This window comes from Miscanthus floridulus, chromosome 18 (assembly GCF_019320115.1).
Source record: "Miscanthus floridulus cultivar M001 chromosome 18, ASM1932011v1, whole genome shotgun sequence".
Taxonomy (NCBI): domain Eukaryota; kingdom Viridiplantae; phylum Streptophyta; class Magnoliopsida; order Poales; family Poaceae; genus Miscanthus; species Miscanthus floridulus.
The window spans coordinates 111,012,286-111,040,147 of NC_089597.1; the positions used below are offsets into that span (position 1 = coordinate 111,012,286).

At 49.5% G+C, this 27,862-nt stretch overlaps 3 protein-coding genes across 3 annotated transcripts in view; all 3 read left to right on the plus strand.

Moving 5' to 3' along the window:
- Positions 1-15,106, plus strand: part of LOC136519711 (glutaredoxin-C8-like) — a 32,562-nt gene extending 17,456 nt beyond the window's left edge. Inside the window, exons 2-4 of the mRNA XM_066513085.1 lie at positions 13,593-13,672; positions 14,840-14,938; positions 15,036-15,106. Coding sequence (XP_066369182.1) covers positions 13,593-13,672; positions 14,840-14,938; positions 15,036-15,106 — 250 coding nt within the window. The remainder of the gene's footprint in view (positions 1-13,592; positions 13,673-14,839; positions 14,939-15,035) is intronic.
- A 979-nt stretch (positions 15,107-16,085) lies between these two features.
- LOC136521730 (4-hydroxy-tetrahydrodipicolinate synthase, chloroplastic-like) lies at positions 16,086-18,786 on the plus strand. Its single transcript, XM_066515501.1, has 3 exons — positions 16,086-16,303; positions 16,762-16,842; positions 17,679-18,786. Exons 1-3 carry the CDS (start codon positions 16,161-16,163, stop codon positions 18,604-18,606), a joined length of 1,152 nt encoding a protein of 383 aa, XP_066371598.1. The 5' UTR covers positions 16,086-16,160; the 3' UTR covers positions 18,607-18,786.
- A 6,957-nt stretch (positions 18,787-25,743) lies between these two features.
- Positions 25,744-26,930, plus strand: LOC136524373 (uncharacterized). Its single transcript, XM_066517772.1, has 4 exons — positions 25,744-25,827; positions 25,913-25,951; positions 26,038-26,508; positions 26,856-26,930. Exons 1-4 carry the CDS (start codon positions 25,744-25,746, stop codon positions 26,928-26,930), a joined length of 669 nt encoding a protein of 222 aa, XP_066373869.1.
- Positions 26,931-27,862: the final 932 nt, after the last annotated feature.

Below are 27,862 nucleotides of genomic sequence, written 5' to 3' on the forward strand. Positions count from 1 at the left end.
CAAACACTCTAGCACATATGTAGGGGGAGCTAATACTACCATATCGGGTTTGTGGTACTTGTCCAAAATCATTTACACATGGTAAAATTTCTTAGGCAAGCAACATGAATTCAAAAGAGCTTAATTTCTATATCTTTGTAGAGTTGTCATCAATTACCAAAAAGGGGGAGATTGAAAGGTCCTTGTGTGGTTTTGGTAATTGAGTGACAACCTAGGTGGACTAATTGTGTTTATGTGAGATACATAGATGATTAGTCCACAGGTACATATGTGTGAGCAACATATGCCATGGAGGTGGAAATGGCTCGGAGATGTTGCAAAGCTCACACATGTGATGATGAAGGAGCTTATTGCACATGAGACATGACATTGAGTCATGTGATCAAGGTGGAGAAGATCAAGACATGACTTGGCTTGATGGACCGGTTGCAAGCGTGAAGGGCAAGTTGGAGGCTTTGGAGCAATGGACCGCGTGGCGGTGAAGCTTAAGCAAGACTTGGCACCGATGGACGAAGGCAATGGTGAAAAGCAAGTGAAGTCAAGATTGATGAACTAATATGATCACATGATGATATGAAGTGGATCATATCATTGTTGATCATGTTGGTGCATGTGTTGCATCGACATTGGAGGAGATGAAATGGAATGCGCAAGGGTATAACCTAGGGCATTTTATTTCACCGGTCATAGGTGTGTAGAGAAGTTAATGACCGGGTTTAGGATAGATGGCCATACTATTAAGAGGGGCAAACTTGTTTGCATATCGGTCATCTAGTGCCACCTGAGCGACCTAACTTTGCGATGTTGTTAGGATCGAGTGGCATGGCAAGTTGAGTGGCTAATCCTTTGAAAAATATTTGTGAAAAGCTAACACACATACACATGGTGGTGTTGGCATATTTACAAAGGAGAAGAAGTTGGAGTTGATGTGGATCAACTCGGTGAAGAAAAGGAGGTGAAACAGGTCACTAGAAGTGACCGGACTCTATGTAGCTCAGCGACCGGACGCTGGCTGGCGAGTCCGGTCATGTGTTCTTGAGAAGGCATGGTCTCGGTCAAGTGACCGAACGTTGGGCGAAGAAGTAATCGGATGCACAGTGGCCACATCCGGTCATGGTGACATACCATGATGTAGGCGGCGCTGGAGTTGGCGCACGGGTGCAGAGCTGATCGGACGCTGATCTGCGTCCGGTCATGGTGGACTAGACACGTACGATCATAAAACAGAGGCTTGGAGAGCTCTCTAGAAACGACCGGACTCAGGCGTAGCAGCGCCCGGTTATCCTCGCTGTGCTGGTCTGGTCACAACTTAATCGTTGGCGCGTGAAGTTACCGTTGAGATCGGGTGGCCTCGGTTGAACACAGAGCGACACGTGGATGACGTAGCACGATCGGACGCTGGCAGGGTGTGTCTGGTCGATCTGACCGGCGCATCCGATCACCCTGAGTTTTGACCAGTGAAGGGGTAATGGCTAGTTTAGCCCATGGGGCTATAAATAGAAGGGGGTCTTGGCCATGGCTGTGGTTGAGCACCTTGGGTGACTTTGTATCCATGCTTGAGAGTGCTTGGGAGCCCTCTAACTCACTTGAGCTTGATAGTGTTCATCCGATCGAGTGAGTGAGCGATTCTAGTGCGATTGCATCATGAGGTTGCATCGAGTGGCACTAGGTAGTCGTCTTGCAAGCCGGTAGTGCTTGTTACTCTTGGAGGTTGCTACCTCCTAGATGGCTTGGTGGTGGTCTCCATCGAAGCCTGCAAGAAGCTTGTGCGGTGCTCCGGAGAAGAGCTTTGTGAGGGGCATTGTGCTCGCCCCGTGGTAGCCATGAAGAGCAACTCTAGTAGAACGAGACGTGAAGGGCGACAAGTGGTCTAGCCAGGTCAAGTGCTAGAGCTTGTGGTAAGCACTCAATATGGGAGAGTGTGACTTGCGGGTCACCACTAGCAAGAGGACCGACGGCAACCTTGGAGCTTGTCTTAATGGGGACATAGCGTGTTAGCAAGCATGTGAACCTCGGGAGAAAAATCATCATGTCAACATTGTTCTTCCCATTGGTTTGCAATCCCCTTACACAAGCTTGTAATAACTTTCATATATATTGTGCTTGTGTTGTTGCTCTTGTAATTAGTTAGCTTGTGTAGCTCACTAGTTACCTTCTTGCTTATGTAGCATAGAAGTATCTCTCTTACGTGACTAATTTGTTTTGTGTAATCTTGTTAGTCACATTGCTTAGTTTGTGTAGCTAAGTATTTGTGCTCTCTAATTTGGCATTAGTTGCCTTGTTATTAAGCATTGCTAGTGAGCTTAGAAGCTTTGTGCTTTTGCTTACTAGAATCGTGTAGGAGCTCCCCGATGTGCAAAATACTAGTGGCATAGGTCTGTGTGACGTTGCTCCTAGAATTGGATAGGTGAGCTCTAGCTAGCCTGGCACCTTTGTTGCCTAATTAGGTTCTTTATAAGGTGCTTGAGAACTTCGATAGAGGGGTGTAGTCTTGGCTAGACCGATTGTTTTAATTCCGCACTTGTTTTGGTTAGCCAGCACGATTAAAATTTAGAAAGGACTATTCATCCCCCTCTAGTCCACCATCTCGACCTTACACGTCCCCAACTACACCTATCTAAAGTTGAAGATGTTGGGTCCGTGCGGGGTCATCATCGTCGGCACCTCCTTCCAGTGTGCCTACGAGTGTGAGGTCGAGTGCTGCGAACACGCCATGACAATTGTCGCCTCCAGAGAGCTTGCGGCCATTAGGGAGGAGGTCGTCGAAGAAGTACCCACCCCCAAGTGGTTGACCGGGTCTTTCAAGACTGTAAAGGGCGCCAAGGAGGTCCTCATAGACCCCAGCGGCTCTAAAGGCAAAGTGGTGCGCATTGGCACCATGCTTTCCTCCGAATAGGAAAGCGCACTCGTCGACTTCCTCTACTCCAACAAAGACATCTTTGTGTGGAGACCCTTGGACATGCTAGACATTTCAAGAGAAGTCATCGAGCACGCCTTGAAGATCTGGCTAGGCTCCAAGCCGATGAAGCAGCGTCTGCGTTGCTTCGATGAGGAGAAACGCAGAGCCATCGGTGAGGAGATTGCGAAGCTTTTGGCGGCTGGGTTCATCAAGAAAGTATACCACCCCGAGTGGTTAACCAATCCCGTTCTTGTATGAAAAAAGAGTGGGAAATGGATAATGTGTGTTGACTACATGGGTCTCAACAAAGTGTGTCCAAAGGATCCATTTCCTTTACCACGCATAGACCAAGTAGTCGATTCGACCTCAGGGTGCAAAACCCTTTGCTTCCTTAATGCATACTCCGGGTACCATCAAATCATGATGAAAGAGTCTGACTAGCTCACGACGTCTTTCATCACCCCGTTCAAATCACTCTGCTACATCACAATGTTGTTTGGTCTGAAAAACACGGGGGCTATGTACCAACGCTGCATGCTCAAGTGTTTTAGAGATCTCATCGGGTAGACTGTTGAGGCCTATGTGGATGACATCATGATCAAATCCAAATGGGCTAACTAGGTCATAGCCAACCTAGAGCAGACCTTCGTGAAACACCGAGCAAAAAGCATCAAGCTCAACCCCGAGAAGTGTGTTTTCGGGGTCCCAAGGGGTATGCTGCTGGGTTTTATCGTCTCTAAACGTGGCATCGAAGCCAACCTAGAGAAGATCTCTGCCATCATGAGGATGGGCCTGATTCAGAACATAAAGGGGGTACAACAAGTTATGGGGTGCCTTGCCGCGCTCAACCACTTTATCTCATGCCTCGGCGAATGAGGTCTCCCCCTCTATCGACTTCTAAAGAAGGCCGACCGTTTCGAATGGATGATCGAGGCCCAGGAGACACTTGACAAGGTCAAGCAGCTCCTGACAAAGGCCCCGATGCTGGTCCCCCTGACCGATGGGGAATCACTTTTACTCTACATTACGGCCACCACGCGAGTGGTCAGCGCCACCCTGGTGGTAGAGCGAAAAGAAGAGGGACACACCCTCAAAGTGCAGCATCCCATGTACTTCATTAGCGAGGTCTTATCCGATTCCAAGACCCGCTACCCCCAAATCCAGAAGCTCCTATACACCGTCCTCATCGCCAAGAGGAGTTGCGTCACTACTTCGAGTCGCATCCAGCGATGGTTGTGACGTCCTTCCCTCTTGGCGAGGTCGTACAAAATAGGGATGCCATGAGAAAAATCGCCAAGTGGGCACTCAAGCTAATGGGTTAAGGCATTTCATATGCCCCTCGGACGGCTATCAAGTCTCAAGTGCTAGCTGATTTCATTATAGAATGGATCGAGATCCAAATATCGCCAGCAGCCATCAACCAAGAGTATTGGATGATGTACTTCGATGGATAGCTGATGAAGAAAGGTGATGGCGTGGGGCTTGTCTTCATTTCACCCCTTGAGGTACGCATGAGGTACATGGTTCACATCCATTTCACCTCCTCTAATAATGTGGCTGAATATGAGGCACTCATCAATGGCCTACGCATCACCATCGAGTTGGGTATCCAATGGCTTAACGTTCGGGGTGACTCCCAGCTGGTCATCGACCAAGTCATGAAGGAATCAAGCTACCACAACCCCAAGATGGTCGCATATTGTCGAGAAGTCTGCCAGCTAGAGGACAAGTTCGACGGTCTCGAACTCAATCACATCCCGAGGCGTCTCAATGAGGTGGCCGACGCGTTGGCAAAAATGGCGTCCGGCCGAGAGCCGATGCTGACGGACATCTTCGCAGCGATCAGTACAAGCTCTTGGTCTGCTATGAGGAGCCAAAACAGACCAGTGACAGACCCCCTACCCTAGGCTCAAAGGCTGACCAGCCATCGGCTCTATCCGACCCCGAAGTCATAGAGCTTAACGAGGATCCAGCGACAGAGCCCGACCCTCTAGCCAACTGGAGGACACCTTATCTCGACTACCTCCTCCGTGAGGCACTACCAACAGACAAAATGGAGGCTCGGTGGCTCGCTCATCGTGCCAAGTCCTTTGTCCTTATTTAGGGCGAGCTCTACAGGCAAAGCTATACCGAGATCCTACAGCGCTGCATCCCCATCGAATGAGGGAAGCAGTTGCTGAGTGATATCCATGATGGGGTCTGCGGGCACCATGCCATGCCTAGGACCTTGGTCAGAAACATGTTTCGACAAGGCTTCTACTGGCCAACCATAGTAGTCGATGCTAAACAGATTGTGCACACCTATAAAGGGTATCAATACTATGTTTGGTAGACCCACCTGCTGGCCCAAGCACTCCAAACGATCCCCATCATGTGGCTGCTCATGGTCTAGGGGCTTGATCTGGTTAGACCTCTCAAGAGGGCTCCTGGGGGCAATATGCACTTGCTTGTCGCCGTAGACAAGTTTACAAAGTGGATAGAGGCTTGACCGATCTCTATGATCAAGTCTGAGCAAGCCATGCTGTTCTTCCTTGACATCATCCATCGCTTTGGAGACCCAAACTCCATTATCATGGACAACAACACACAGTTCACCGAGAAGAAGTTCCTCCGATTCTGCGATGAATACCACATCCACGTTGATTAGGCTGCCGTGGCGCACCTCCGCATGAATGGGTAGGTCGAGTGCGTGAATGACATGGTCCTACAAGGCCTCAAGCCTAGGATCTTCAACCGGTTGAACAAGTTTGGAGGACGATGGGTCGTGGAACTTCCCGCAGTGCTCTGGAGTCTGAGGACGACTCCCAGCAGGGCCACCGGCTATACACCATTCTTCATGGTCTATGGTTCCAAGGCTATCCTCCCAACCGACCTCGATTATGGAGCGCCGAGGGTCAGGGCATACGACAAATAGGGAGCCAAGACGTCCCTCAAGGATGCCATGGACCAGCTAGATGAAGCGCACGATGTCACCCTCCTTCGCTCAGCCAAGTACCAGCAAGCGTTGCACCGGTACCACAGTAGTCAAGTACGGGGTCGGGCCTTCAACGTCGGAGATCTAATGCTCTGCCTCGTCTAGAGCAACAAGAACCGCCATAAGCTCTCTCCGTCGTGGGAGGGACCGTATGTCGTCATGGAGGTGCTTTGACTAGGCACCTACAAGCTCAAGACCATCAACGACGAAGTCTTTATCAACGCCTGGAACATCGAACAGCTACATCACTTTTATCCTTAATTTACGCACACTTTCTCTTATTAGTTTTGCTATCAACTCCTCAATCTTTAGTGACACCCGACCCTAGCAATGGCAGGGGGTCGGGCCTCACTTGGGGGCTGATAAGAGCATATCTATCTGATAGACATTCTCTACGTCCGACCCTTTCTCACGTTAAGACCCAGAAGCGAGGGTCACAGAAACAAACGCTGAGTAAAACTAGTCAGACTATAAGAAACCCCAGCGACTATGACGTTTTTGCTCACCAGTGTGATCAGAGTTTTTTCCACACCATGAGCTTTTTAGCCTTAACTATGGAAAGAGTCGGTACATGTTTAAGAGTATATCAACATGGCAAACATTCTATGTGCCCAACCCTCTCTCACATTGAGACCTAGAAGCAAGGGTTGCGGAAATAAATACTGGGTAAAACTGGTCGGACTGCAAGAAACCTACGCCCCAACGGCTACATCATTTTTGCTCACCAGCGTGATCAGAGTTTGTTCACCCGCACCCCGAGCTTTATAGCCTTAACTACGGAAAGGGTTAGAACACATTAACCTTTTTATACAAAAAGGGGAGACGGGCTAAAAATCTATTTGGCCATAACGAAATTTAAGAGCTTCTACACTTATTACGAGTTCATCGCCTAGCTTATCTATCTAACTAATTTCTTGGGGGGATGATCTCATCCTCTATCTCCGCAGCTAAGTCCTATGCCAGTGGGTCACCCAAGTCGACCAAACGGCTCAAGCCGCTGCCGAGAGACGGGTAAGGACAAGCAGGATGCCCCATGCGGGTTATGCTGACTCCATCATGAACGACGGGCCTAGATTCCACTCGGACATATCCGGTAAGAGCTCCCTAAACTCATCACTCGAGCTATCGAGGTAACTTTACTAACCCCCACTTTACTTTTCTAGTGCATGAGCATTCGTTCATCCATTCTCATACATCCAAGCATTGCATCGCAACGCTTCGCGTTGAGTCATGAAGTGGTAGTCGTCTCATTCAACATGAGCGGCGACCGACTGAGGTTCGAAGGCCGACCCGCGAAGGGCTCGAGGCCGCCTCATGTCGAACAGAGCTAGGGGAGAAAATGCAGATGAGCCCCAGCGGCCTTCGCCTGACCCGCTCAGAAGCGGACAGGGTCATCTCGACCTTCTCGTTCGATCCTAACCTCGAGCCATACCCACAGAATGTCCATCGAGGGGAGGCCAGTGGGCCACCTGAGTCAGTCTCTAGAATGACTTGGGCATCTACCAGGAGGTGGGTTAATTAGTAGTGGAATGCCACATGAGGGCTATGCCGGCCCTGTTATAAACGACGGACCTAGATTCCACTCGGACATGCCCGTTAGTGAGCTCACCGAGCATGACACTCGAGCCATCGAGGCAAGTGACGTTAGCTCAACCCCTCCGGTTGCGGAAACCGCGGACGAGGTGACGACCACAAAGATGAGCCGACCCTCGATCGGGGGGCTCAAGAAAAGTTGGACTCACAAGGAGACTGAATGCGTGGTCGTAGAATGATGGCTCAAATCCTAGGGAGGGGGTACGAACGAAAACTAAGAATAATATTTCTAAAACAAATAACGCTTTCTCCTACCAGTCTCGCTATCGTCTTCTCGATCTTTAGTGAAACCCGACCCCAGCAATGGCAAAGGGTCAGGTCACACTCGGGGGCTAATAAGGGTATATATATACCCTTTCTAAAATAGTTGCCAAGCCCGACCCCTTGCTCACGTTAAAAACCTAGAGGCAAGGTTTGCAAAAATGAACGACTGAGTAAAGGCTGATCAGACTGCAAGAAACCTACGCCCCAGCGGGTACGACACTCTTGCTTGCCAGCGTGATCAGAGTTTCTCGCCCGCACCTCGAGCTCTACAATCTTAACAACAGGAAGGGTTGGAGCGCTTTACCCCTTTTTACACATAAAAAGGGGAGAAAGAACAAAATTGTTTAACCGAAACGAAAGAACAGACTTGTTCAAATGAAACAAAAGGGATGGGCCCGCTAGCGGCTAGTACCCGGGCGCACGAGCGCCGTGGGCATCCTGGCCCACGTTCGAGTCTCGACGGGATACGATCCATGGTTTTTCCTTGAAGAAAGGCAGAGAGCCCTCGGAACCGGTCGAACAAACTCAAGAACTATATGGATTGACCACTGAGAATCTGGAGTCGGTCACCAGCTGACCCAAGCCAGACCCCCGTGAATGGAATGTCGGGGGCCCACTCGGACTAGCCCGTTAATAGCTCACCGAGCACCATGATTCGTCTATAGAGGAAAATCATGGCATAGGTCAGCCCCTCCATTTTTATCGAAAAAACGCTTGAGGGAAGATGATCACAAAGATGAGCCGACCCTCGACCGGACCCCTGCTACGGGTGGGAGCTCAAGGAAAGTTGGACTCGCAAGGAGCTGAATGCGCGGTCGCAGAATGACAGACCCCCGTAGGGGTTTGAAACTTTGAATCAGGAAAGACCTTTTCCGACCCACCAAATCTCACGGCTATACCCCCGAGGGGTCCGATCAGGACGAAAGGGAATCGTCGTCCCCAGGACACGCCGTGGGCGACAAAAGAAGGCCAAGGCCCTCAGAGTCCTCTCGTTCGGAAAAGCCTCTGAAGGAGTATTGTACTCCTCAGTAGGCTCATGGGCTACTGTCAGGAACCAATACTACGGTACTCGAAGAGAAGGAGCTAATGGTCATCAACATTGATTCATCCGAGCAGTCAAGAGCGCGACTATAGCTCTAACCGACCCCTAGGTGCGCGGGCTCCGCCTCACCTGGCCTCTGGGTCGGGGGCCCCGCCTCGCCCGGCCTCTAGGTCGGGGGCTCAGCCTCGCTCGACCTCTCAGGCACGGCTCCTAATAGAAGCTCGTACCACCGTCAACCAATATGGGCCAAAAAGTATAACCCAAGGTCAAACTTCTGGCATCGTGCAGGGAGCGGGCATATCTCAACATGACCCGTGCCCACGACATGTCACTCCAGGGAACTCACATCACCAACAGTGATGGACGCGTGGTCACTATACTGCCTACTCCCTATATGGCCGCTGACCAGCACGTTGGTTCGCCGCGTCGCCCACCGGGACAGAATGGGATGTCACGACCCGCTGACAACGCCGGGGCATGGCATCAGCGGCGAACAGGCGCCCCGCGTGGAGCCGTCCCTGTCACCATCTGCAGTGTCGACGGGACCCGCATAAAGGAGAAGAAATACCCAGCGGTCTTGGAAGCCTTCCTCTCCTTGGCTCTTCTCCCTCTTTCTCTCTGTGTAACCTGCTCTTCCCCTTCGTCTATAAAAGGGGAAGCAGGACGCCCCAGGAGGGAGCACGGCGGTTCACCACTCTACACGGCTGTAGACATCAAAACACACGCCCTAACATGCCTTAGGAGCACACGCACATCCAAAACTTGGGACATGTCCTTCTTTTGCTCGTTTGTAACCCCAACTACAAACTTTCAGTACTAGTAACACAAGCAACAGCGACGAACTGAACGTAGGGACTTTTTGTCCAAACCAATATAAACCTCATGTCCTCTAAACACACCATCCGAGCTAAGCGTGTAATATTAGAAATTTACTAATTGATAACTCGAAACACCACACCGGGATTCTGGGTGCGATTGCTGTGATGTCGCTCCAATCTAGCTCGTAGCTATAGAAAATCTGGTTTCTATCTATTAGTTGTCACTGATTTTATCCTTTCGCTTGCTCAATATTGTCTGTTCTTGTGGATTTTTAGCGCATAGGGTCTATTATTCTGTAAGGCTGTTTGCTCGGAAAAAAAATCCTGCAAGTCTGACCCAAATTACTGGAAGAGCTGAAGGGATGCTTCGTTTTTTTTTTTTGGTATGTCCAGCTGTAGAATTCCGGTTTCTGTAGTACAGAAATCCACAACTTGGATTCTATACCAAATTAGCAAAAGGCCAGCACGGTTCTATCCTACCAACCATGTGAGTTACTGCCCTTTATGCGGTGACCATGTTTTAGCGATTTAATTTACTCTGATGTCACTGTGTAAGTGTAAGAGAAATGTACTTGGCAGAAAGTGCAACAATTCTCTCGAGCTTTCAGAGTCTCCTGTTATGTCTAATTTCTGGATTTGTGAACTTAGCGGTGGCTCTTGTGTCCACCTGATTAGCTCACTAGATCTCTTGCGGTGCAGTTCAAGAAGCTAAACTAAATATTTATCAAGTTTAGTTAACACAAACTTTTGTGGGGGACTACATAACTTTAAAAAAAGAGAATATTGTGTTCTTGCCCCTACTTTGATGTTCAATTATGATTTTACCCTTATTTTTGTTATCGTTGTGATTTTACTCCTGCTTTGTAACTACTAAGGTTTAATTTATCTCTACTTTTAACTCTGTTAGTTGTTTTCGGAATACAAAAAATTAAAAAACAACAAAACCCTTCATAATAAGACCAAAGGACAATAATACCCCTTATCCAATCATACCTTCCACAATTCCCCATTCGCACTACCGTATCCTCTCCATCTCTCCCGTTCTTCTCTGAAACCCTAGCAGGTGCGGCTGGGCGACGAGGGCACGAAAGTTGCTGGGCGGGTCATAGCGCCGCGTGAGGAGGGCACAGGCGCGGCCCTGAGCGGCCAGAGCGGGGCGCGTCGTGGGCGGCTAGGCGCCCCATGCGGCGCGAACGGCCAGGCGGTGCGGGAGCGGACAGGGCCTAGCGTGGTCGGGTGGCAGGCGCCCCGAGCAGGCAGGCCTCTAGGTGCTACGCCACGCGAGGACAGGAGCAGCGACCCCGACGAGATGGATTTATGCGACGTTGGTGAAGAGACTAAGTAAGATTTAGAGCTAATGTGATTTGGTCTGTATGAAAATTAGTATCGATCTGTAGAAAGAATGAGTTTTTGTTTGTAGAGCGATTTAGCTAACTATGTATTCGGTGATGTGATTTGTAGGCCAAATCACATGGATATGAGCCTTGTTGTTAGAGTTCTATCATTTTTCAGTTTGCCTGATGGGGGACCAAAATCATGGCGATAGGGTAGAACCTTGCTTACTCAAGTTGTTGACATGCATAGCTTTGACCTACTGCAGCTAGTTAATTTCATAGTTGAGCACTACATGTGGGGTTCAAAACAGTACATAAGTTTGTGGCATGCATTGGATGAAATTTCTAGAGGACCTTCTATTGAGATTAAAACTGATGAGCAGTTGCTTGAGTGGTTTGAACTCAATAAAGATAAGGGAAAGGTGTACATTAATGCCCAAATTAATGATTTTGAGGGTCCATTGCGATATTCACCAACAAAACGTAGGTGCCACCCCTCTGTAAGGAATAGAGTGCCCACCAATGAGACAAACACTGTTGAGAGAGCCACATCCAAAAACAAAAAAGAGAGAGCCACAAAAAAAGAGAGCCACCAAACATTGCCATGGATGCCACACACTTGACTGGAAGGGGAAGGGGTCAGTTAGCAGCAGCTGTTGCAGTGGATGGTCAAAACTGCTTATTTTCAGTGGCTTATGGTGTGATTGAGACCGAGTCTAAGGAAAGTTGGACTTGGTTTATGACAAACTTAAAGAAGGCTATTGGTACTCCTACAGGCTTGGTCATTAGTACAGATGCGGGCAAAGGACTTGAGGTGGCTGTACATGATGTGTACCTAGGAGTGGAACATAGAGAATGCATGAGGCACTTGTGGAAGAACATGAAGAAGAATGGGTACTGTGGTGAGCTTTATGGTAAGAATATGTGGGCAGCTGCCAAGAGCTTCACAAATGACAAGTTCAAGTACTTCATGCGAAACATAGAGGAGAAGGATCCTAGTGCACTATCCTGGTTGGATGACAACCATCCATTTGTGTGGAGTAGAAGCAAATTTGGGAAAGAATGCAAGGTAGATTATATCAACAACAACCTCTCTGAAAGCTTTAACAATTGGGTGTCCAAAACCAAGGATTTTCAAATTGTGGATATGCATGACAAGATAAGACAAATGATCATTGAGAAATTTGTTTTGAGAGCCAAGATTGCTAGTAAAATGTCAGGCACAATCATTCCAGCTGTGACCAATGCTCTAAATGCTAAAGCCAAGAGTATCAAGGGCCATGAGGTATTGATATGTGGGGCTGGAACAACTGAAGTAACTGTGAACAGATTTAGGTACGCAATCAACTTATGACAAAAACATGTACTTATAGGGCTTGGCAAGTAACTGGACAGCCCTGCACCCATGCTTTAGCTTTCATTTCTAAGATTAGTAGAGAGGTACGAATGGATGACTTTGTGCATGAATACTTCTCTGTTGATCGGTTAAAAAAGGCATATGTATGTTCTTTCAATCCAATGACATCCAAGGATAATTGGCCACATGTTGATTTGGGCTATAAAATCAAGAAGCCTAAACTGAGAAGGAAACCAGGAAGACCAAGAAATTATAGGATCAAGTCCTATGATGAGGCCACCACCAGTAAGAAAAGGAGACCATGTTCTGAATGTAATGAACTAGGCCATATAGCGAAGCATTGCCAAGGAGGTCCAACTGCTAGTCAAAAGAGGAATCGCTCATCTTCTCAAAATGAATCATCTTCACAAGAAATGTGAGTCATGCTCATTTGTATTTTTTTACTTCTTTACTCATGCTTATTTAGTCAACTTGTTTACTGAACCATTTTTCTCCATTCATGTGAAGTCCAAGTGCAACTGCAAGTGCAAGGGGAAGGAGAAGGGGAAGGGGAAGAGGAAGAGGAAGCGCAAGTGTAGGACCTGGAACAGAAGGAGCAGAAGGGACTGGAACAGAAGGAAGAGGAAGAGGAAGAGGAAGAGGAAGAGGAAGAGGAGGGAGGTTGGGTGCATTGTTAGGAATAGATGCATGAATGTGATGTATGACACCACTATTAGCTACCGCTTTTGTTGGACTTGTATGTTGGATGAGGCTTGGTACTGTATGGATACTTTTGCTACACTTTCATTTGATGTGATATTATCTATCTATATTTGCATGCTGTGTAGAATCATATGTAACAAGTTGTGCAATGATGCTGTCAATTTTTTAAAAAAAACAGGGGTAAAATCACAATGTATTCAGATAAGTAGGGGCAATTTCGTATGGGCAAACTTGTCCTTACTAAGCCCATTTGACACCGTTACCTGCTGTTCCCGGAGTAGGGGTAAACTTAAGCTTCGTTTTCAAAAAACAGGGATAAAATCACAACGATGACAGAAGCAGGGGTAAAATCACAATTGGATGTCAAAATAGGGGCAAGAACGCAATAGCCCCTTAAGAAAATGCACTGATAAGTGATATAGTCAGGTACTGAGATGACATGAGAGCAGCAAATGTACAATGATAACGTTTGAATTTGAACAGTGAATGTATGGAGATGTTGCCTTGTGGTTGTAGTTCTTGTACCAAAGAACATACTCTTATGAGCACTTTACATGTCTGTTGTCTGGTATAAGAAACTCTATCTTACGAGAGCACTAAAATTTACAGGTACTGCAAAAGAGCAAAGGCTGTGTTTAAGGAGCTTGAGTTGAAGAAAGAGCCATATGTTGTGGAGCTTGATCAGCGAGGTTTGCTTTACATCATTTTCGTATTGCTAATTCACTGTTTACATCATTTTTGTATCGCTAATTTACTGTTTTAGAGTGCTCGCCCCCTACTTCAGTCATGTTTTTTTTGCCTAGAGGAAGTGTCACAATTTCATTTAAATAACTGGGGTAGAGTTATGAAATACATCTTTCGTAGTGTTTTCAGCCAGTATGTCTTTGCAAATGCACAGCTAGATTGAATAATTTGTTTTTTAATTGCATAGTCAATGATACTAGAAAATATGAATAATAAATATATTGAACCCCAAAAGAAAAAAAAGTAGAGTCTCCATGTGGGAGTATTCTTAAATGACATTCTGCATGGAGATGTCCTATAGGCTCGTGGGTAAGCACAAATGTCTTCAAGTGTCTCTCACATCATAATGTGAATTACATAAAACCATAAACAAACACAAATACTTCTTGATGAAGCATGCACAAATGTGTTCAAGGGTCTCTTGCGTCATAACGTTAGTTACATTGAACCATAAGCAAATGCAAATACCTCTTCATGCCTCTGTCATTGTGAATAATAAAAAAACATAAGCAAACTTGAGGATCACATAGCCTTTCTCTTCCATTTCACAATTCTTCTGCACATTCACTGCTGCCACAATGCCAGTATGGTTAGTGTTGTCTGTGAAGACACTGGAGAGTATGCACATAATGGGCAGAGGATGACGGTTTAATTGATATAACATTGTACTACTGGATTGTTGTTTCTTTGGACCCATCTCATCCAAGTTTTATTTGCACTATTCAAGTTAGTCAATGATATAAGAGACGTTTCATGATAAATGAAAGACATGATACATATAGTAAATCAGTAAAGCCACATATAACTACCGAAATCAGTGAGGAAACAGGACAGGAGACATCAGCAAGAGGACCGAAAAGATTGAAGTAAAGGCCTTTAGGATGCACCCTTGTTCTTCCTATCTGTTTATTCCATTTTTATTACATAATAAAGCAAAATGGTCAATTACTCCCTCTTAATGAAATACGTTCGGGAAAGCAAAATGGTCAATTGTATCAAATCAAACAATTATTTCCACTTGTCAATCCTTTAAGTTGATTTTAGCCCTTGAGCATTCTGGGACAGTTTGTGATGATTCCACTATGGAACAATGTGTTCCCTTTGTCGTGCAGAGGATGGTTCTGAGATTCAGGATGCCTTACATGACATAGTTGGCAGGCGTACTGTTCCTCAAGTTTTTGTCCATGGAAAACACCTGGGGGGCTCTGATGGTACCTTGTTCTGTACACAAATCAGATAAAGCGGAAGTTTTGTAACATCCTTTGAATGCTCACACCTTTCTTTTCACGTTTACTTGAAAATTTGCAGATACTGTTGACGCTTACGAAAGTGGAAAACTGGCTAAACTTCTGAACATCGGAGTCAAGGACGATCTTTGAGTGACATGCTAGCATCAGTGGTCTCTTATTTTATCAGGGGATTTTTATGCGACTCTGATGATTAATATATAAAGGATATGTAACTGAATGTTTTATTATAGTTTATACCCTTGGAACCGTACTTTGATTGCTCGCCCATCAAGCATTATCTCGTGTCAATTCTGTCATTAGATTGGGCTATCGGTGATTGCACAATCATTCTTCCCATTGAACATGCACAGACCTAGATAGTTTGATTTAGCGCGTGTTTAGTTTCAGGAAGTTGGAATTTGGGGCTACTGTAGCACTTTTGTTTTTATTTGGCAATTAGTGTTCAATCATGGACTAATTAGGCTCAAAACGTTCGTCTCGCAATTTCCCACCAAACTGTGCAATTAGTTTTTTTTTCGTCTACATTTAATGCTCCATGCACGGGCCGCAAACATTCGATGTGACAGGTACTGTAGCACTTTTTGAGAATTTGGGGTGGAACTAAACAAGGCGTTACTAGGTAAATACCTGTTCACGGAAAAAAGATAGTGCCACAACAACATAAGTATAAATGTGTGTTGTACTGTAAAAAAAAAACATAGTTCAAGCGTGATGTTTGTGACGTCACTATTATGAGTCCTCACCAATTCATTTGTGCGTGCATTGATTGAGTAGTAAAAAGAAACAAAAGGGTTTGCCAATTCATTCAGAAAGAGACGGTGTTTAGCTGTGTTTAGCCTTATACCCGTCAATCAGTGCCATCTGGTTGCACTTCCGGTATTCCTCCACCGTGTGCACCATCATCCTCTCCTCTGCCTTTTTTTTTTCGGGAACCAGTAGTTTAACAATATTGGTCGGGCTCAAATTTTCGATTGGGCCGGAAGGAAAACCTGCCCGATGACCTAAGGCCCAAGAGAGGAAGGCCTAAACTGACGCCTTGAAGCCCAAGGCCCGACAGTAACGTTACCTCAAAGTCTCGAACGAACCCTAGCCGCCGCTACACAGCCGCACAGCATCGTCGTCTACTGGAAGTCCAGTCTCACCAGCCAGCCACCACGCCCTCTCCGTGCTCCGGCCATTCCCCATGATTTCGCCGCGGATGCCGACGAATCTCCTCCTGGCGCGGACGATCTCCCCTGTCTCAAATGGCTGCGCAGCGACGGCGAGCCCCTCTTCTCCCTCGGTAGCTGCACGGCCACGGCGATCCCCTTCAGGCCTTCAATCTGTGTACGTATCACGGGTCTCGTCCCAATCTAGTCTTTTCCTGAATGCGACTTCTTCTCGTTTCATGTTTCTGTTTCTTGCAAGTATCGATTGTTTTTCATCTCACCATGGATGATATCTTAGTTGTATCAAATTTGTCGATCTTTTGTTCAGTCAAATATGGTCAAACCGATGGCAATAGTACATTTCCTTTGAAAGGATATACTAAGGGATGATTATAAAAAACAAAATGAGCGAAAAAAACGAAATTGATAGTATATTTTCGAAAGTTTGAATCCATGTCCAAGGATGCATGAATCTAACACTATGGGGAGAATTCATCGTGTCCATCTCTTCTTCAGTATCTCTGTACTTCCGATACAATTTACAAGGAGTTGCCATGAATTTTTATTTTACTTACCATTCTGCAATCATCCTTGCTTCCAAACACAACACGCTAATACAGGTGGATACTTGTGCAGGACTGGCAGAGGGAAGTTTCCCTTGGCAGCCATCACTCTAGATGATTATCTTCCAATGCGAAGTACTGAAGTGAAGAACTGGTAACTTGTTTATTTCTAAAAGAATGCTGAAAATAATTCATCTGTATTTTTGGTAGCTGACAAGATGTTAGTTTTGGTGAAATTTGCCATATACATCAATCTGATGAGAATAAGATCGCTTGTGTGCGTTTGATTGTACTGATCAGTCTTTTTTGCTTATCTTAGCCCTCATATTCTGAACTGTTATTGAAAATTAATACACACTGGAAAATTCCATTTTAGATAGCCACCAGTTGGAGCTTGATGCCAGGTTTTCCCATATCCAAATTCCTTGTAGAACAGTTGTAATTGTTCCTTGTTGCTTAGGTAAGTCAGGTTCAAGATATAGCTAGCTTGAAATCATTTCATGGCCTTGTTTGAGTTTTAAATTCTACAGACATGATAGGTGTATGATAAGTTCAAAGTCTTGGGCTGGAAGAATCATTTACTCAATAGAGTAACATAATATGTTGTTATTTTCATTAAGATGATCTGTGAAATTGTCCTAATTATGTTGAGTCAGCAATTGTCTCTGCAAGATTAAAAACGCTGCAGCTAGAAAAATCTAGTCAGAAAGTAAAATGTGAATTGCTTTGTCTGGAAGAAAAGAATATCAATAAATATATGATTGGTTATTAAATGGTACTTGGAGTGCTATTTGAAGTTTGTTCTTCTTAATGAACGATCCTGTATAAGTATTTTTCTGTTTATGGTTTTATAGCTCAGTAGTCAAGTGTATCTTATTGTTTTCTCACAAGTATTTGAAGGCTTTGATTCGAGTTAAGTATTTGAAGGCTTTGATTTGAGTTATCTTCTGCTTTGGTCTGATCTTCCTCTGTGCTCTGTCTGAGATGCAGGACATCAACAGATGACATCACAAGTCTGAGACTAATCACAGCAGTCAAAACCCCCTATTTGCCTGATGGAAGATTCGATCTGGAAGCATATGATTCTCTCATAAACATGCAGATAGAGGGTGGTGCTGAAGGTGTAATAGTTGGAGGAACAACAGGAGAGGGTCACCTCATGAGCTGGGATGAACATATCATGCTCATTGGGCATACAGTGAACTGCTTTGGCTCTAGAATTAAAGTGATAGGCAACACAGGAAGTAACTCAACCAGAGAAGCTGTTCACGCAACAGAGCAGGGATTTGCTGTTGGCATGCATGCAGCTCTCCACATCAATCCTTACTATGGAAAGACCTCAACTGAAGGAATGATTTCTCATTTTGAGGCTGTCCTCCCAATGGGTCCGACCATCATCTACAACGTGCCATCCAGAAGTGCCCAGGATATCCCCCCTGAAGTTATTGTAGCAATTTCAGGCTATACAAACATGGCAGGTGTCAAGGAATGCATTGGGCATGAGAGGATTAAGCACTACGCTGACAAAGGTATAACAATTTGGAGCGGCAATGACGACGAATGCCACGATTCTAGGTGGAAATATGGTGCTACTGGAGTCATTTCTGTTACTAGCAACCTTGTTCCTGGGCTCATGCATAGCCTCATGTACAAAGGCGAGAATGCGATGCTGAATGAGAAGCTATTGCCCCTGATGAAATGGTTGTTCTGCCAACCAAATCCAATTGCTCTCAACACCTCTCTGGCTCAGCTCGGGGTTGCAAGGCCCGTCTTCAGGCTGCCATATGTTCCGCTTCCTCTTGAAAAGAGGACTGAGTTCGTCCGGATTGTTGAGGCTATTGGACGGGGTAATTTTGTGGGACAAAAAGAGGTCCGGGTTCTCGATGATGACGATTTCGTGTTGATCAGTAGGTACTAGGAAGTGAGTTTGGTAGTCTGAAATTTGATGAATAAAACTGATAGTTTGTACCTTGCGTTTACAGACTTCGTTCTGTTCATCAGTCGTTGGTTTTATCTATCTGTTTATTAAAGGCCTTACCTTGGCTGCATTGTATAATGTATGTTTCACGTTTATAGTTTATTACATTGAATTGACCTACTAGGAGCCTGAAAAATATAATCACTTTTTTCCTATCCCTGCAACATATGCCAAAACCTGTTGAAGATTTTATATGTTAGGCAACGCGGAAACGGATGCCAAGAAATTTCACGGTTGGATCAGGACAAAAGGCTGCCACTATAGGGGGTGATCGTGCCACTGAATTGAATAAATTGATGCTCGACCATCAAATCTTTGCGCTCCCTCGTGCTGGGGTCATAGAGTATGCTCCAAAACTCTGATGTCAAAAGTATGCTCCAAAACTCAGAAGCATACCCTAAGGCCTTCCCCAATGCACCAAGGTTGATATATGCCTCAACATCCACGTAAGCGCAGTGCTTCCATGTCATACGCGGTAGTAGCTTCGCAGATGTACAGAGCAGCCTGGAGAGGCGTCGTTGGCTTGGTCTGGCACACACGCTTTCCAGGAGAGAGACACTCTGAGAAAAGTGGAGCGAGGAGTTGAAAGCGACGTGCATGCTGCAGAGCAAAAGAGGCCGCGTTCTTCAGCGACGGGAGTCTGTTATGCTCATCTCACGCATGTCTAGGTGGAGAGCACCTTTTTACCCAGGCTAACAGAAACGTTGGGGCTGCCCTAAGGCCCTCCACAGTGCGGAGGCGGTGCCAAAAAAATGAATGGGCCTCACGGTGATTAAATGGGCATCGAACTGTGAAGCTGCGGTGTCGAAAAAAAGTTAGCACCGCAGCCATCAGTACACGTGGGGACCACAAGAAATAAAATAACTCCATCTAATGCATTCTCATGCTTCCAGCAGCAAGACTAGCACCTGGTCTGCAGTAGAACTAAATAGTTTTTAATGATTTGGCACCGCATTCTCTACATGTTTCGCTCCTGATTTTTCTAGCATTGCTCTGAACTAGCATCGCTTGCTGCAGTGGAATGGAGTGATACCTCAATCTTCTCACTCATCTTCGGGCATCACTTAAGGCACACACCGCAGAGGGCCTACCGCGCCGAGGTGCCTAGTAGCCTCATCTTCTATGTCTGCACGTTAGGTCCATGTCACTTTTGTTGGTGGCTTCATAGTAAGGGGGTGTTTGGTTCCATGGACTAAATTTTAGTCCATGTCACATCGGACATTCGGATGCTATTTAGGAGAACTAAATATGAGTTAATTATAAAACTAATTACATAGATGGAGACTAATTTACGAGACGAATTTATTAAGCCTAATTAATCCGCCGTTAGCACATATTTACTGTAGCACCACATTGTCAAATCATGGACTAATTAGACTTAAAAAATTCGTCTCTCAAATTAGCCACAATCTGTGCAATTAGTTATTTTTTTCGTCTATATTTAATACTTCATACATGTGTCCAAACATTCAATGAGACAGGGACTAAAATATTCCTGTAGAAACCAAACACCTCCTAAGCCATAGTCACCTGCAAAAGCTACGAACGCTCTCAGACAAAAAGTTCCGGAGACCCGTTCAAGCATGTGCTGTAGCAGAGTACAACCTTCACGCTTTTTCAGAGGTTGAGAGAACATGAGAAAATTAGGGCCTTGTTTAGATTATAAGTTTTTTTACTCTCTCTTCATCACATCAAATCTTTGATACATGTATGGAGTATTAAATATAGATAAAAAAATAACTAATTATACAGTTTGATTGTAAATTACGAGACGAATCTTTTGAGCCTAGTTAGGCCATGATTGGACAATAATTGTCAAATACAGACGAAAGTGCTACAGTGCCAAATACTGATTCCTAACCTCAATCTAAACAAGGCCTAGGATCCACCAAAAGCTGGAAGGTGCATTTCACATTTTGTTACTGTGGACCTTAGCTTGGGTCAACGTGTCATGCAGTGGCGGAGCCAGGATTTGATATAGGAGGCCGTTCAAGCCGATAACAATCGCACATGATGACATACATACATAGTCAAAGTATACGTAACAACCAAATAAATGTTTTGTGTTGTAATACAAAAGAAAACTAAAAACTAGAAAAAGAACATAAACTATATTAGAAAAAGGAACAAAATTAATTATCCCTAGGTCTCCGACGCTCATATGATGATCAATCCAATTCTTGTGCCAGAAAAAAGAATCATAGTAATCTTATCTTATACTCTTATAAAGCAAAACCCCACCAGCTTATTTCTCTAGCGTCGGTGTTTCGGTCCGGCGGGTCCTCAACTGACTAGTGAAAGTGTATTGCGTGCTCTTAATCCCGGATGGTGATGCAAAGAGACACAAGGTTTATACTGGTTCAGGCAATACATGCCCTATGTCTAGTCTGAGAGAGCGATCTTGTATTCCTTTTACCGAGGTGCTTGTAGTAGGGGCTTACAAGCTGAGCGAGAGAGGGAGCTAGTCCCAGGTCTCTGCGAAGAGTGGCGTGGGTTGCTTGAGATGTTGATCTCTTGCAGTGAGGAAGCGTGCGTGTTACAGAGCGTTGTGCGTTGCTTGCACGTGTGTCTCTTTTCTAGAAGCGGTCCTGGTTACTCCCTTTTATAGTCGAAGGGAAGCACAGGGGCGGTATATGTATTTGCTACGTGGCGTTTTGTGAGCAGAGGCGGTATGTCCGAGCCCTGTAGCTCGTCACTGTGGTGGCATGGTCGGTGGAGCGGCCTTGTCCTCGGTGCACTGGAGCGACGCGCCGGTCACGCCTGATCCTATGCGACGTGGGAGCTCCTGTGGTGACATGCGCGTCTTCTTCTGTTGGAGGCGTGCTGGTCACTGTATGTTTGACCGGCGCGGAGAGCCGAGGCCGGGTAGATGCGACGGTGCGGGTGCGCTGATTCTGAGGCTATAGGAGCTTGGCCCTCTGCACGACGTGGGAGCTCCTGCGGCTTGACGCAAGGTATGGCGCGTACTACGGACGACGTGCCGGTCCCAGAGTGCTGACAACGTAGAGAGCCGAGGCCCAGTCGGTGCAGAGGTTGAAGCATTGTGGGGGGCTCGGCGGGCGCGAGTCCTGAGGCTACAGGAGCCCAGAAGCGGATAGCCGAGGCTCAGAGGGAGCAGTTGGTCTTGTACGTCGATTCTGAGGCTATAGGGACTTGGACTTGACTTTCCACGCCGCGCTGTCCTTGGAGCAGGGGTTAGGCAGCACAGTGCAGCACAGGTGTCAGTTGTGGGCACAGCGCCGAGCACAGCGGCCGGTAACCTCTGCCCCGTCCTGTCCCGGATGACATAGCGTCGATGTGACTCCCATCTCGTCGGCCACTCCGCTGTATCGTGCCGTCGTTCGGCTGACGTCGCGGGAGTGGTTGGACGCGTTGGTTGGATGTGACGTCCGGTCAAGGCGGTGGTGACGGGGTCGTTGCCGAGCCGGCCTCGAGCAAGTCGGTAACTAAGTGCTCGTCCGAGGCCTCGTGGCGTGGGGCCTCATGCAAATCAGAGAATCGGTACCTCATCCAAGGCCTTGGGGCGCGGGGCCTCGGGCGAGGCGGAGAATCGGTACCTCGTCCGAGGCCTTGCGGCGCGGGGCCTCGGGCGAGGCGGAGAATCGGTACCTCGTCCGAGGCCTTGCGGCGCGGGGCCTCGGGCGAGTCGGAGAATCGGTACCTCATCCGAGGCCTTGTGGCGCGGGGCCTCGGGCGAGTCGGAGAATTGGTACCTCATCCGAGGCCTTGCGGCGCGGGGCCTCGGGCGAGTCAGAGAATCGGTACCTCGTCCGAGGCCTCGTGGTTTCGTCCTGGGCCGAGCCTGCTTCGGGTGAGCCCGGATATTGTTCGAGGTGGGCCGGGCGGTCCAGCTGGGCCTCGGATAAGGTGGGGGTTTGCCGGTGGTTGTCTCTTGGCTTCAATATTTATAAGGTCTAAGCGATTTTTTCGGTTCTTGCTTAGGGGACCCCTTTTATGGTACCCGACAGTAGCCCCGAGCCTCAGGGAGAGTGTGAGCGCTCTCCCTAAGGTTTTGACGAGACTTGGCTCGTGGCATGGTGTTTCGTACTCGAGGCTTCGGTGGGTGTGCGCGAGCGCACCCGTCAGGTGTAGCCCCCGAGGCCCTGGAGGAGTGGATTTATTCCTCCAGGGGCTTTTCTCATGTTGAGTGAGGGGTTTTATCACGTTTGTTGAGCCTCCGAGTGCGAGTTCGGGTCGCTGGGTCTCGGCTTGGTTGCAGGAAGAGCCCCCGAGCCTCTGCTCAGAGTAAGAGGGCGATCAGGAGTTTCCCTGTCTTTTTTGTGCGGCCCTCGCGCATCCTTTTTGTTCGGAAGGAGGGTGTTTATCGCGTTTGCCGAGCCCCCGAGTGCAAGTTCGGGTCACTGGGTCTCAGCTTGGTTGTAGGAAGAGCCCCCGAGCCTCTGCTCGAAGCAAGAGGGCGATCAGGAGTTTCCCTGTCTTTTTTGTGCGGCCCTCGCGCATCCTTTTCGTTCGGAAGGAGGGGTGTTTATCGCGTTTGCTGAGCCCCCGAGTGCGAGTTCGGGTCGCTGGGTCTCGGCTTGGTTGCAGGAAGAGCCCCCGAGCCTCTACTCGGAGCAAGAGGGCGATCAGGAGTTTCCCTGTCTTTTTTGTGCGGCCCTCGTGCATCCTTTTCGTTCGGAAGGAGGGGTGGAGTATGCCAGGCTACCCTCGGTGGGCGAGCAGTAACACCTCCGATGAGCTATTACCGAGTAAGTCCGAGTGGAGGCCCGTGCCCCATTCGATAGGGGTCGGCTAGCGGTCCAGAGACGCACTCTAAAAGTACCAGAGGGCTTCTCTAGTGGGTCCCAGGGCCGTTCGATTGGCCCTGAGGGCTCGATGCCTCCCTACGGTGGGATCCCATTCAGAGACCTCCCTGTCGGTCTCGGACATGACTTAGGGCATCCCAAGCAATTGCTGGCTTGGGCCTCGGCCTTGTACGGGATCGCCCATAGTCATCCCTGACTCTGTTTATCCTGGGGCGGCTGTCGAGACCCTCAGGGGCCCAGCCTTCGAACCCCTGGACCGTAACGGGCTCGGTGCCCAGTTCCTTAGTCTAAAAGGAATCGGGTGGGGGATATTCCCTTCCCATCGGCTGATGATGGCGGGTGCGCCTTTTGAGGTGGTTCCTCGAGGAGACGGAACGACGCTTGCCGTTGCTGTGGTCGAATGCGACGCGACGTCTATGGATGGGACGTTACTGTGTGCGCGTGGTTAATAAGAAGAAGGTGGACGCGTGGGTGGTTTGGTCAGATCCGAATTAACTGCGCTAGATCTGAGGGAAACTTCCCCGGTTTCGTCGCCTGTCCGTTTCGCCCTCTTCCCTCCCTCATAAATACGTGACGAGCCGCACCCCGCCCCTCCTTACCTTTTCCGCCTGTGTTCGCCCTTTCTGCCCTCGAGCAATTGCTAAGAACAGAGAAAGAGAGCGCCAGGGAGAAGAAGGGAGAAGGGGGTGGAAAGGAGAGAGGGAGAGAGAGGGATAGCGAGAGCATGCCTTACCGCCATAGCCACATTCTGCACCGCACCCATGGCCAGTGGCGTTGTTGTCGTCTAGGTGGATCCTTGGGGTTCGTTCGACATGTCTACGGCGACGCTGCAGTCGCTCGTCGACGACGGTCTCCTCCGCCCGGTTACCGACCCCAACAGACCAGAGTGGATTGCTCTGGGGGGCGAGCCGGAGCCGAGGCCATGTGATGGCTACATCGTGAGCTTCGTGGCCTTCCATGAGCGCGGTCTTGGCTTGCCGGCAGACCGGTTCATGCAGGCGCTCCCGCATTACTATGGCGTGGAGCTCCACAACTTCAACCCTAACTCCATCGCGCAGGCAGCCATCTTCGTTGCTGTCTGCGAGAGGTACCTGGGCATCACCCCCCACTGGGAGCTGTGGCTCCACTTCTTTTGGGTGGGGCTCAACACCAAGCCGACGAGCATGATGGGCATGCGAAAGGCGTTGAGGGCCGGTGGCTGCACTCTCCAAGTGCGCCAAGACAGGCAGCCCTTCTACATCCTGGCCCAGCTCACGTCGTCCAACCGTCGCTGGTACAACAGCTGGTTCTACCTCCACAATGATGACGGCGGGCTTCCCCCCTATACCGGGCGGGTTGTGGAGAGCCAGCCGGAGAGGTGGAGGTACGACGTCCCATTGGCTGATCAGCCCAAGCTGCAGCCGCTCCTGAAGGCACTAGAGAGGCTGCGCAGCCATGGCCTTACGGCGGTCGTGGTTGTGGCAGCCTATCACCGTCGAAGGGTGCTGTTGCTGATGGCTTGGTGACAGCGCCTGTTCGAGATGACACTGGGTGAGCCGATCGACGGCATCCGATTGTATGCCGTCGCCCTTTTCGACGAGGAGATTCTGCATCGGGTGAGAGAGACGGTGGAGGGGCGGCAGAGGAGCAGTGATCTAACCTCGTTTCCGATGCGCCTATCGTGGGGGTACATCTCTCTGGTGAGTCACGCGTCACTACGGCCCCTGAGGCCTCCTTGCTCCTTACATTTTCAATCTGTTCCCTTATTTGCGTTTGCCATTCCTGCAGGGGATGAGGGATGTGCGAGCCTCCCCGCCGCCTATTCCCGAGGACGTAGAGCGGCGGGTGAAGAACAGGGCGCACGCCGAGGCGTACAAGGAGCGAAAGGACGCCGAGGAGGCAAGGCACAGGAGGAAGAGCCTCGAGCGCGATGAGCTAGAGAAACGTCGCCGGCAACAGAGGCACAACGATCTCCTAGAGGAGCTGTCTCCGTTATTGTCGTCGATGGATTCTTCGAGCGATGACGATGAGAGCGAGGTGGGGCAGGGTCCTCTGGACCATCTCCCAGACATCAGGGAGACAGCGCCTGGGGCATCGGCGAGCGGCCCGACGTCTCTAGGAGGAGGAGGAGAGGGCGCCTCAGGGCTGGCGATCGCCCGCCCCAGGGCCGAGGCCGACACGCCCAAGACACGGGCGTCGGGGAAGCGTGCTGTCAGCCTAATGGGCTCGATGGCGGACGTGGAGCGGGCGACGGCGAGGGCGACCCAACCGCCTTCATAGAGGGCCGAGGAGGTGTTGGAGTCCGGCGAGGGGCCGACCGGTACCGGTAGACATGGGGGGCCATGCCACCGCCACCGCCACCACCGTCGTCGAGGATGAGGGACGTGGTGCGGAAGCTATTGTGTCCCCGTTCGAGGTAAGGGTTTTATCAGTGGAGTTTGCAGCATCTCCCACTCGTTCTTTTGGTCGTATGTTGACCTCGTGAGTGTTTTTGTCCTCAGCCGGAAGCGCCCACCCTGGCGCCACTTAAGGCGCTCAAGGTGAGCATCAGCTCCACCGCCCGATGGGTGGTGGACGCGCAGGCCGACATATATGTGGCGTGGCATCGGCCAGGGCTGACCCGAAGGAGCCGGTCGCCCAAGGAGAGGCTACCGAGGCAGCCACGAAGCAGGCGGGGGAGGAGGCGCCTATGCCCCGTGAGGCCAGGGCCCTCGAGTCAGGTGAAGCCGAGGCACCTTCAATCACTGAGGCCACCGAGGGCGAGGTCGAGGCCCATAGGACCTCCAAGGCTAAGGTGGCGGAGGCCGGGGCTTCCAGGGCTTTTGAAGCCAAGGTGGCGGACGTCGAGGCTCCTAGGACCACCGAGGCCGAGGTGGCGGAGGCTGGAGCTCCCGGGACCTCCGAGGCCGAGGTGGTGGAGGCCGGCTTGGGCGCGGTGGAGCCGGTGGCCCAGGATGCGGAGACGGAGGTGGGGCAAGCTTCGGTACTGCCCCCGGTCCAAGACCCGCCGCCGTCGCAGGAGAGCACCTGGGAGGTGGAGGTTCATTCAATCTCCTCCGACGATACTTCCCGGGGGAAGGAGGTGGTGGACGCCGAGGTAGCCAGCACCGCGGAGCAGCCAACTCTGACTTTTGGCGAGGGGAGCTTGACCCTCATCTAGGTATGACCTGAGCCCCGCCGGTGGGATAGCTCGCGTGTCTTGTGGCAGAGCCGGGATGACCCTGAGGGGGAGCCTCTGTTCGCCCTTGAGGATGCGGACGAGGGGGGCACTAGGGCTCCCTCGAGCAATTCCGCTAGCTGGTGGAGCAGTCGCTGTGGATAGCGCTGTCCATCGTGGCTGATGATCTGCCCCGCGTTGCCTAGGTACGCGCTTTCTTTTCTTGTGCTGTGTCGTCTTTTTCCCAAGTTTTCTCACAGTGCTTGACGTTCGTTCTGCCCATCCAGGAGCTCGAGGCCTGGTCCCTCGAGAAGTCGATGTTCCTCCAGCGGGAGAGGGACGTCTGGGACCAGCTCCAGTAGCAGAAGGACCTACTCGCCACGGCTAATGAGCTTTTGTCGACGCGGAGCATGGAGGTGGAGGACCTCTGCCTTCGCTGTGCTGACATGAAGGTCGAGGTGGCCATGGCTCGGGAGCAGGCCGCCCCTTTGGCGGCGTGGATCAAGGAGCTAGAGGAGGAGCTGACTTGGATGGCCGACGAGCGTTACACCTTCAGGTCCCAAGCCAAACAAGAGGCAAGCCTCTGCCAAGGCCATCGCCGAACAACTAGAGGCGGAGCAGGGCGTGCACCGGCTAATGAAAGGTGCCCTGGCGGAGGCTATCAAGGTGGCCGAGGCCTCCCAGGTCGAGGCCTTAGCCTGGAAGGAAAAGGCCGAGGGTGAGTCCTGTTGAGCCGTGCCCCTTGTTTTATTTGTTTTTCTTGCGTTCGACCCCTAACTCCCCGATGTGACGCAGAGCTGGAGAGGGAGGCTTCCAGGGCGACCGAGGCCTCTCGGGTTGAGGTCCAAAACTAGAGGGAGAAAGCCAAGGGTGAGTCTCATAGGCTTGCGCCCCTGTTCGGCTTGTTTTCTTTCGTGCTTAACCCCATCCCACCTATCTTGGCGCAGGGTTGGAGAAGGAGGTCACCCGGGCAGCTGAGGCCTCCATCGCAGTGCAGGCAGTGCTCGAGGCCGAGATCCAGGAGCACAACGCGCTGCAGAGCGCCGCCCGTACCGCCTGCGAGGCCCTGGAGGTCAGGCGGATCGAGTCGGGCAGCTCCCTCGGGAGCCGCGTGATCGTGTTGAGCGGCCGAGTCCATGAGCGGCTCTAGGGGGCGCTGCATATGGGCGTCAAGCGTGCCCTGGCCGTTGTCTCCTTGCACTACGCCGGCATCGACCTCGAGGCCGTCAGTGACGGTTATGTCATGGCTGAGGATGACGAGAAGGCCGAGGAGGAGGTCATGAAGCTGGTGGAG